At 43.7% G+C, this 11,385-nt stretch overlaps 1 protein-coding gene across 2 annotated transcripts in view; it reads left to right on the top strand.

Annotated features, from left to right (window-relative positions):
• The first annotated feature begins 6,895 nt into the window (after positions 1 to 6,895).
• LOC307218622 (uncharacterized protein) overlaps positions 6,896 to 11,385 on the top strand; it is a 487,058-nt gene continuing 482,568 nt past the window's right edge. The window contains exon 1 of one of the 2 annotated variants that reach the window (XM_079981185.1): positions 6,896 to 8,258. In XM_079981185.1, coding sequence (XP_079837311.1) covers positions 7,026 to 8,252 — 1,227 coding nt within the window. In that variant the 5' untranslated portion in view covers positions 6,896 to 7,025 and the 3' untranslated portion in view covers positions 8,253 to 8,258. The remainder of the gene's footprint in view (positions 8,259 to 11,385) is intronic. The other variant, XM_079981184.1, reaches the window with a different exon arrangement.

The raw sequence follows: 11,385 nt of genomic DNA, 5'->3' as shown, positions 1-11,385 counted from the left end.
TGTGATGCCCTGACATCATGCGCACAATGTTGCACAATGTCCCCATGTTGTGTGCGTGCACAGAGCCAAACACAGCAGCAGCATGGTCCCAGTGACTGGTGCCTCCTCTTCCTCCTCCCCCTGCAGTGCAAGGGAAAGGTAGGGGGAAGCTGCCCCGAACCAGTGGTGAAGGCAGCAGCAGCAGAAGCTACCAACCACTGAGCCAGGCTGTGCCTGGCTCCATGTTCACCCCCTGAACTGTGGGAAGACCTGGCCTCCTCATGAAAACACTGGGGGCCCCAAAGTGCCTCAGCCCCTGGGAGTCAGTGCCTATCTCGAGACTGCATCTCTTCTCCATCTCAATAAATATTTACCTAAGCTCTGGAGTAGGGGAGGAACAGAGATTGTGCCATGTACAAACCCAGCAGGGAAGGATTGTGCCCATGATATTCAAGTAAAAGAATTGAGAGAAAATAAAAAGGGAATGGATTTATTAAATTGCCTTTGTACTAGTATATAAAAGTAAGAAAGATCTGTCTGCAGCTCCTCCTAATTATCGAAATTGAAGTTTTTGTGCTGACTTCAATAGGAAAGGAGTTTGAAAAGGCATCTCAGCAAAAATGAAAATCTTCTGAACGTTGCTTTATTATTATTACTATTATTGAGCTACGGTTGCAGGTAACAAAATATTCCTGCAATTATGGTGCCTCATTATCTAAATCCGCTAAAGGCTGTTCCTCAATAATCTTTGTGGGAATTAACAGAAGTTTTATCATCATCATTACTGGGCATGATCTGGCCCAGTTGATTCCAATTTGTGTTTAGTTCTCCCACTGAAAAGAATGAGACTTAAATGTGTTGGACTTCGACTGGACTTTGGCCCATCATTTTAAATGTCAATACCAATTTTCCAATATATAAAAGTGGTTTGTTGTTCTGATTTTATTTTATTATCACAACTAAGCACTGTGACTTCCTGAAGACCATAAAGCCAGCTTTGTGATTAATGAAACACAAAGATCCCTGGGAACTGTAGGTGCTTTTGCTTTTTAGCCCGGGCCTCTGTGGCCTTAGCAACACAAATATGAGATTCACTCTAAGGTCTGTAGGTGGAACTTCTACATCCCTTCCCACTTCCCCTTGGATGGAGCTGGGAGCTGAGCTATGTTCAGTACAACACAGTAATCCAGGACTTTAATGTAGCTGTGACTGGGCAACAGGAATAAAATAAGAACATAAGAAGACCCTACTGGATCAAGTCAGTGGCCTAACTAGTCCAGCGTCCTGTTCTCACAGTGGCCAACCAGATGCCTGTGGGCAGCCCCTAAGCAGCAGCTGAGTGCAACAGCACTCTCCCTATCATGGAATTCTACTCAATATTGATCCAGAGCAGAACTCCGACGTATAGTTAGCAGAGTAAAAATTTAAACACATTGCAGGATCCCCCCAAAATAGACCAGAGGCAATTGTATTTCATCCAGCAGAGCTTTACTGCTTCTGAAGGCAGAATGGTCACAAATCCAATACATTCAGGATTGGCACTGTCCATAAGAAATCTAGTTGCAGCAGACTTAACTTAAATTTACAATAAGTTATAATAAGACTAAACCTTAACACTATATACAGAACACCTAGTGTGGGAAGAGAGAGGGAGAAAGAAAGAAAGAAAGAAAGAAAGAAAGAAAGAAAGAAAGAAAGAGAAAGTGAAACCCAGGCTCCTTCTGGTCTCTTAAGCATGACCTTGAAGAAGAGATAACAGGACCAGTTTAAGCCAGCTGTACTCAGCTTCTCTGAAGGAATAACCCAAACATCATGAACCTTCTGCTTGTTTCTTTCACACAGAGAAGCTTCCAGAACACTCTTGAATTAATTAGAATAGGAAAGATTTCTACACATCAGATCAATACTTTCTGTACTAAGAAATGAAAACTGACACGCCCCCCCATTTATTAGGTGCAGGAAGTATTGATATGCAAAATACTCCAGCAGTTTCCAGTGACTGGTATTCAGAAGCCTACTAGCTCCAACTGTGGAGGTAGAACGTAGCCATAAAGTCATTGGTAGCCTCCTTCTTCATGTATTTGTTTAATCCTGTTTTAAAGCCATCTGAGCTGGTGCCCATTACCTTAGTCTAATTATTCGCCGCATGATGAAATACTTTATTTTGTCCTGCATCTTCCAAAATTCTGATTCATTGGATGTCCTCAAGTTCTAGTTTCTGAATTCAGTTTCACGCATAATTTTCTACGCCTCTATCATGTCACCGATTACTTGATTTTTCTCTAAATGAAGTCCCAAAGTGTAGCATTAAAGGCAGAGAAAATAAATGGGTCATTTTAGGATGTCCTGAGGTGCTTTCCAATGGGGATTCTCCTCAGATTGGAAGAAAAACAAACCAAGCTCTGTTGTTTGATATTACGCTGAAATAGTTTTTAGTGTTCCTGTTTGGCTTTACTGTTGTTAAGCTGAAGGAAAGTGCTGTCTTTGCTAGTGATATTGGTGCTTTATTGCGATTGTATTATTGACTGTGTTGTTGTAGGCTTAGGGTTAAACTTGGTTTGGAAATATTGTGTATTTGCAAGTTGAGAGGTGCCTTGAGAGTATTTGACCCTGGAAGTCAGCCTAAAACAAATTTTAAATGGAACTCAAAAGTGCCCTGTTTTGTGTTTTCTTTATTTTTTTAGCTGATCCGAATAAAGATCTTACAATGCTATTGGGAAGTATTTTCTTGTAATGAGCCAACATGGTTGCCTGCATTTTTATATAAAAAAAGAAATTTTGCAAACTATCTCAGTTAATAAGTGTATTGGATTTGAAACTGCGTTTATATATATATATATATATATATATATATATATATATATACACACACACATATATGTGTGTGTGTGTGTGTGTTATGGTGTGTGTCTGTGTGTCTCTGTGTGTATGCAATTGTTCTGCATGTGTTTTTCATGTGTTTTTCATGTGTTGTGAAATTGCTTTGAGATGCTTCAGAGAAATAATACTAATAATAATACCCCGCCTATCTGGCTGGGTTTCCCTAGCCACTCTGGGCAGCATACAGCATATATAAAAACATAGCAAAGCATCAAACATGAAAAGCTAAATAAAGATTTATGTATTTGCAATCTGCTATTTAAGGCTCACATCATAAGTGTTAATCTTCCACAACACTTGTTTCCAGTTCAGAGTTAGAGAGCTTAACCACATATCCCTTGAACAGGCATGGCACAAACACAGGTATATCCCTCACTTTCTTGCTTGCTAGTTCACAACCAAGAGGAACAACCTCAGAAGAGGGAAATCTGGACTTCTAAGCCACAGAGTACCTTAGTGTCAGGTATGCTTAGTGAAAAAAGGTTGCATGCTGTGAAAATTCATCAGTTGATGATCTCACTTGAGACCAGAGAGAACTGCTTTTGCCACCAACAACCTAATGCAGAGCCACACTGGCAGTGTGGAGTTCAACACTGCGCGTGAGATTGCAGCACCATTTCCGTGTGAGGTCTGTCTCTAGCAATTAAGAAAGCAACTAAAAAATGAAATAAATAGCAACAACTGTTCAACATGTAGTGATTAAAACAGATCTCCTTGAATTGTAGGGATTGGAATGGGAGTGAACCTTTTCCTCAAGACTTCTGCCCAGGTTGATGCAGTGTTAATGTCTTCTTTCTCACTTTCTCTCCCCTCTCACCGTTTGATGCATAATTGTTCCACAGGTTTAGCAGCAGCCCTGTAGGCTTTTTAGCTTCAGTTATAAACAGCCTCCTGTCCTAATCCAGATGCCGTTTTAAAAGAATGTTCTCCCCCCCCCCAATTGCCTCAGCTGTAATCGTGTATGAAATGCTCTCAGGTCCATTAAAATTGGTAATTGACAGATTGATGTTGCCACTCTATAGAACATTATGAAGCATCTTTAGGATTGTCCCCCATGGGCACGTAAGGTAATGAATATCATGGACAACTGACAAATTGCAGTGGCGGGGTCAGGAATTGTTATCCCCTTGTGCAATGGCCTGGAGCTGCTTTGGAAGTGGAGTGGTTCACTATTTAATTCCTTCTCCCCTCCCCACCCTGACCAGTAGTCAACTCTTAAACGAAGGGATTTAAAGACAGCCTGGCTAGATTATTAGCACACCTCAGTTCTCTTAGTATTAGACACACATGCTCAGACATACAAGATTGGAAAGGACTGGAGACCAACCATTTGGGAAGAAGATTGGGAGCTTGGACACGCATTGGCCTCCAGCAAGTTATCTGACCTTTGAGTAGATCAGTCAATCCAGAAAGAAAATTGGTTTAAAGTTAAAAAGCAGACCTCGACGGAAAGCTAGGTGCTGAATCGGAGCTTATTACCATTCCAGGTGAACTTAGGCTTTGAGTGATTCTTATCGTGACCCCCATTTTTCAAGTTAGTCTGCTGGAGTGCTTGGGACAGAAATGAGTCATGTTGAACGAGGATGGGAGCTGAGGGAGGCGTTAGCTGGTAGCAGCTTCTGGGAACTCTTGACCAGGGCTTGTAAACAGGGGCATTTCCGAGGGTGTTTGGAGGGGGAGGCCCAGGGTGCTGCCTCACGGTGTATGTAGGCCCAAGAGACTGTTATTCTAAAGCAGCAATGCAGCAGCAAGCAAAGGCTATAGCAGCCAAGTCTGCTGCTTGTGGCTGGAAAGCCAGACAGGATGTATGTGACTGTTGCCATGGAAACAAAGGGGCAGTCCATTCTGTACTGAGCACCGGATGTTAGCTCAGTGTGTGTGTCATATGACCTGTACAGGATGTACATGGGTGGAGTTTGGAGTTCCTCTCTGTTTGTTGAACAGAGCAGACATGTTTTCTCTATATGACTGCTGAAGACAGGAATAAAACATGTAGATACATTTCTGTCTGTGTCTGATTCCCCTCCCTGGGGATATGCTGGAGAGCAGGGAGGAGGAGAAGCAGTTTGGTGTGTTTTTCTCACAGCCTGAGAAAAATCGCCGGAACGGACCTCGTGTATTTCGCCTGCCGGGAGTCGCCGGAGGGAGGTCAAAAGAATTCAGCCGGTGCCTGGAGAGATAGGCACATACCTCTGACCGGCCCTGAATTCTGACATTGGTAGCAGTTGACGGTTGCTACGATCCATGGGAGTCTGCATCAAGGAGGCTGTATTCATCCCTCTCCATTGAAGCCTGAGATGGAGGCTGATTCTCTGCAGCTAGAAGCTGACCAGAAGAAGCTGAAAGCCAAGCTACGGAGCCCAGGTATGAGATTTTCGGGCTTAAAAGTGTGAATGCAGATTGATTAATTCTCTGCTTCATGGGAGCAACGTTTGGGAAAAACAGCTCCGAGAGAGAAGAGTCTGCATTCCAAACATTCCTGTGGTTTTTCCTGTCCAAGGAAAGGAATGTGGTTGCTTAGCAACGCAGATAAGGGCTGGAAGTCAGGCTATGCCCAGATAGGCACAAACAGCTCGTGTTTAGACTAGGCCTTACAAAGGAACTGTTGGAAAGGGACTTTCCAAGCGGCCAGTGTTATTGCTGCCAGGTGCACAGAGTGTAAACAAGCCAGCTATTGGATTTTAGAGGCTTGTGTTTGAGAGTCAATGCAAGGACTCAAAATGGATGCCAAGAAGGAAGGCCTGCCTTCTCCAACCCTTTTGACCAGTGACAATTATGCATCTTGGTCTATTAAGATGAAGGCCCTGCTGCAGAATCAGAGACTGTTTGGGGTGATTGAGAACCCCATCCCTGCAGCACCAACGCCTGTTTGGGAGTCACAGGATATGAAGGCCAGAACTGCTATAATTCTGTGCGTGTCAGACTCTCAGCTTGTTCATATACAAGATTTAGAGCACGCGAAAGATGTTTGGGACACGCTGAGAAGGACACATCAGAGAGATGCAGGTTCTTCAGCGTTGCTGTATTTTGAAAAGCTGACTAACCTGAGGCTTGCGCCTAATGGAGATGTTCAAGCGCACCTGACGGAAATGAAATTCCTGCGTCAGCAGATGGTGGAACGCAATTTCCGTCTGCAGGAGGAAGTATTTTGCTTCATGGTGATCAACAGCCTGAATCGGACTTACAAAACGGTTGCTAGTCAGCTGGGGTCTCTCCCAGCGCAAGATCTAACGGCGGACAGGGTCTTTGCCGTGGTTCTGAACGAACATGACAGACTTGCCGCCCTGGAAGTCAAGGACAGGGGGAGACAAGAACGGAGTTCTAACACCCCCACTGCTGTAGCTACTGGAGGAGACGCCGTAGCTTTGAACGTTGTCCGATGCCACAATTGTGGACAGACTGGGCATCTTCAGCGGAACTGCAGGAAGCCACGTCAGAACAAAGGAGCCAAGGGAAGCTCCACGAAGTCTGAGGCGTCAGGCAGAAGTCATGCCAAGTCACAGGCGAAGCCTGCAAAGGCTTTGATGTCCCTAAAAGCCACACCACAAGTGGGGAATTCCTTCATTTTAGACACAGGAGCGACGGTTCACATGACCCATTGTAGGGATTTGTTTTCGTCGTTTAAGAAGCAAAGCTTCGTTGTACAACAAGCCAACGGTCAAGAGCTGGAAGCCACCGGAATTGGGACTGTGTATCTTAAAAGTCTGAACTTGACTATAAACGATGTTTATTTGGTTCCAGAGTTGAAGTACAATCTGCTCAGCGTTTCGCAGATTGCCAAGAAGGGACTAAAACTGTCCTATGATGATCAACACTGCGAGATCTACAAAGATGGAGAGTTGTATCTTTCTGCCAAAGAGAAAGATGGACTGTATTTGTTGACTTTTGATCAAAGTGATTACATGGAATGTAATTCTTGTGATTCTAACATGATTTCTTTTGCAGGTGTAGCCAAGAAGAACGCCAAGCAGGTCACCTCGAGGGTCGACAAGGCATTTCAGCGAGTGTATGCTGATGTGATTGGTCCTCTAGCACCATCTAGAGGCAATGCAAAGTATTACCTAATATGTGTTGATTCTTTCACAGGTTTTGTCTGGATTTATCTTTTGGAGAGACCGAAAGAAGCCTTAGAAAGGTTTAAAGAGTTTTGTGACAAGGTTAAAAATATGCATGATGCTGACATAGATTGTCTTTGCACAGATGAGAAGCCAATTTTTCTCTTACAGGATTTCCAGAGGTTCCTGAAGAAGAAAGGGATAAGACACAAAATTGCAGCTTCCGAAGAAGCTTGGAAGAGATGTGTCTGTGTTAGGGTGAACAAAGAATTGCAAAAGGGAATGGAAGCGCAATTGCTTAGTTCACATCTGCCACATGAGTACTGGGCTGAGTCACTAATGTCATTTTGTTATACGTGGTTGAGAAAGTTTTCAAAAGACTTGGGATGTTCTCCTTTTGAGAAACTGTTCCACAGAAAACCTTCTGTTGCCCATTTCAAGGTTTTCGGGTCTCATGTGAGAACAGAAGCTCCAGGTGGAGTAAAGAATGCCAGAGGCATTTTTGTGGGTTATGAAAAGGGCCTCTACAGAGTAATTTTGTCTGAATCTGGTAAGGCGATTCTCACAAAATTTCTAGAGAGTGCTCCTGAACAGGAGCGAGTGATTGTTCACACATTTCCCACAGATGATGATGATGATGATGATGAGTTTGATCTTATTGAGCTCAGTAGTACTGATGATGACAGCGATAGCTCAGACAGCTCAGTTGTCACAGTCATTGAGAAGAAATCTCACACAATGACTAGACCCTCAGAAGAGGAGGATGAACCACTGATTAAGCTTAGTACTGGTTCTTCAGAGAGTTCAGAGGCTGAACCAGAAAGCAAGGGAGAGCAGCACCTCTTACGTAGGTCTGAGAGAGCAACGAAGGGTGTACCACCCAAGAGGTATTCAAAAGAGTTTGCCAACCAAGCTATTGCATGTGTTGCTGTTGTAAACGACCAAGGTCAAATTGAAGCTGTGTCTGAGTCAGAGACAAAGGCACAACAGAGAGTTGCTAACCAAGGTAATGCAGAAGCACTCATTCCTTGGAAGTCACACAACCAGAGAGGTACATTGGTAAAACCAGTGGCGGGCAGTTCCAAGGGTGGAACTGAAACAACAGGGGAGTGTTATAAGTATAACAACTGTTTGTTTTCTTCTCTGGATGACGCTTTGCTCGCTGCACGCATTGATACTTTAGGGGGAGTATGTTATTCTAAAGCAGCAATGCAGCAGCAAGCAAAGGCTATAGCAGCCAAGTCTGCTGCTTGTGGCTGGAAAGCCAGACAGGATGTATGTGACTGTTGCCATGGAAACAAAGGGGCAGTCCATTCTGTACTGAGCACCGGATGTTAGCTCAGTGTGTGTGTCATATGACCTGTACAGGATGTACATGGGTGGAGTTTGGAGTTCCTCTCTGTTTGTTGAACAGAGCAGACATGTTTTCTCTATATGACTGCTGAAGACAGGAATAAAACATGTAGATACATTTCTGTCTGTGTCTGATTCCCCTCCCTGGGGATATGCTGGAGAGCAGGGAGGAGGAGAAGCAGTTTGGTGTGTTTTTCTCACAGCCTGAGAAAAATCGCCGGAACGGACCTCGTGTATTTCGCCTGCCGGGAGTCGCCGGAGGGAGGTCAAAAGAATTCAGCCGGTGCCTGGAGAGATAGGCACATACCTCTGACCGGCCCTGAATTCTGACAGAGACATGGGTGGCAAGGGAGCTGTTGCAGTGACCTGCAACACTTGTGCCATGTTTGTCTTCCTGCCTGAGAATGTGCAAAACTAAACTTGCAGCAAGTGTAAGCTGGTTGCCTTGCTGGAAGAGAAGGTACAGCAACTTGAGGCCCACCTATCCACACATTGAGCTACTGGGCAAGATGAGGCATTTACAGGACTGCCTCTCCTGGTCTGCCCTGCAGGTCCATGAGGAGGTCCATGAATAATCATAGTTTAGAGGTCCCCGGACCTAAGGAAGTCAGATTATCCTCCACCAGGGCCAGGGCCTTCTCATTGATGGCTCTGACCTGGTGGAATGCTCTGTCCCATGAGACCAGGGCCCTGCAGGATTTAAGTTCCTTCCGCAGGGCCTGTAAGATAGAGCTATTCCACCTGGCTTTCAGTTTGAACTTAGCATGATCTTTTATTCCCCTTCCTTCCCTCCCTCTCCCCTTTTTATGACGATTACCTGCTCTGGGTAATCCCACAGCTAATTCTCCCCTGGTCTACTTGCTGGCCCAATTAGGACTAATTTAGCCAGCTAGCCCTGGTGATCATCTGATGTTTATTGGATGGATTTCCCCCATAAATTGATTTTTGAATTCTGAATTCATTGTTATTCACGTTTTATACTGTATTTTATGCTGTTTTTTGTTGCATCAATTAAGTGTTTTAAATTTGTTGTTAGCCACCCTGAGCCTGGTTTTCTGAACCAGGAAGGGTGGGGTATAAATAAAAAAATATTATTTTTATTTATTATTTCTCGATAGAGCAGAGTGATTGTCCTGAAACAGCAACACAGGCAAGGTGCCCCCTAGAGAGGAGCAGGAGGGTCCATTGCAGGAGATGAACCCCTGGAGGAACATAACCCACAGAAGCAGGACTGTCAAGAGCCATGCTGTGTCACTGGAGCTGCAAAATCGATTCCATGCCCCCAACTTGGACACCGATTCCAGGCCAAAGGAGAAAGGATAGGAGTTGCAGACCCCAAAACACATGGAGATGGCTGTGGAATCTATAGTGTGCAGAACAATTCCTGCCATACTCCAGATGTGTGGTGGTTGTAGGTGACTTCCTACTCAGTGGGTTAGAGGCCAACTTGCCCCCCACGTGATGTCACATGATGCAGGGAGAAGGAGGCTGAGCGCAGAGCCTAGTGCCGTGTTCCGCCTCCCAGCAGCAGAGCAAGCCGATTGGGCGCCTGGGGTGGTCCATGTGCCCTGTGCCCAGGCGCGGAGCCAGCTGCCTGTGGGGACAGGGCCAGCTGCCCACAGGGCGGGGTGTGCTGGGGCAGGATGCTCCATGGGGCCTCCGAAGGGAAGAATATCCAGAATCCGGAGGAGATTAGAAAGTGTTTTCAGAAATACTTCAAACAACTTTACACCCAGGGGCCACAGAAAGAGACTGATATAGACCAATTTTTAAGACCCAATGGATTACAAAAAATACCTCAAGAAAATAAGAGAATTTTGAATTATAAAATTACAGAACAGGAGATAGAAGGTGCCATTCAGAATATGCAACTGGGCAAATATCCAGGGCCAGACGGGCTAACCTCCAAGTACTATAGGACTTTGAAAGACTATTTAATTCAACCATTAAAAGAGGTGTGTAACGAAATCATGGAGGGAAAGAAGGCGCCGGAGATGTGGAAAGAAGCTTTCATCACACTTATACCGAAAACAGAATCTGAAATGACACAACTTAAGAACTACCGTCCCATCTCTCTTTTAAATGTGGATTACAAAATATTTGCAGATATTTTAGCTAATAGATTAAAAAGTTTTAAATGAAGTGATACATAAGGATCAAGCAGGCTTTCTACCAGGCAGACATTTGTCTGATAACACAAGGAATTTAATTGACATTTTGGAGTTGTTGCAAACGAACATTAATACAAAAGCAGTATTAATTTTTATTGATGCGGAGAAGGCCTTTGATAATATTTCTTGGAACTTTATGAAGAAAAACCTTAAGGGAATGGGAGTGGGACAGCGGTTTGAAAATGGCATAGATGCAATCTATTCAGAACAAAAAGCAAAATTGATTGTTAACAATGTGGTGACTGAAGAATTTAAGATAGAGAAAGGTACACGTCAGGGCTGCCCTATCTCTCCATTATTATTTATTTCGGTCCTGGAGGTGTTGCTGAACATGATTAGAAGGGATCGGTTGATTAAAGGAATTCAGGTCGGAGCCAAACAATATAAATTGAAGGCCTTTGCAGATGACTTGGTTTTGACATTACAGGAGCCAGAATCTAGTACGAAAAGGGTTTTAGAATTGATTCAAGAGTTTGGTCATGTGGCAGGATTTAAATTAAACAAGCTAAAAACTAAGGTTTTAGAGAAAAATTTAACATCAATGGAAAAAGAAGAGTTTCAGAATGAGACAGGTTTAACTGTGGTTAAGAAAGTGAAATATCTAGGGATTAATATGACTGCAAAAAAATTGAATTTATATAAAGACAACTATGAAAAATGCTGGTCAGAAGTTAAAAAAGATTTAGAAATTTGGTCAAAATTGAAGCTTTCCTTGTTGGGTCGAATTGCAGCTATAAAGATGAATGTTTTGCCAAAAATGTTATTTTTGTTTCAAACTTTGCAGATTGTGGACAAGATGGATTGTTTCAAGAAGTGGCAGAGAGACATTTCTAAATTTGTCTGGCAGGGCAAAAAGCCCAGAATAAAATTTAAAATATTAACCGACGTGAAGGAAAGAGGGGGGTTTGCCCTGCCAGACTTTAAACTTTACTATGAATCAGCGGGTT

The sequence above is a fragment of the Podarcis cretensis genome (genome assembly GCF_951804945.1).
Source record: "Podarcis cretensis genome assembly, chromosome: 1".
Lineage (NCBI taxonomy): Eukaryota > Metazoa > Chordata > Lepidosauria > Squamata > Lacertidae > Podarcis > Podarcis cretensis.
The sequence above is the reverse complement of the archived record's forward strand: the minus strand, read 5'-3'. Positions and strand labels throughout refer to the sequence as shown.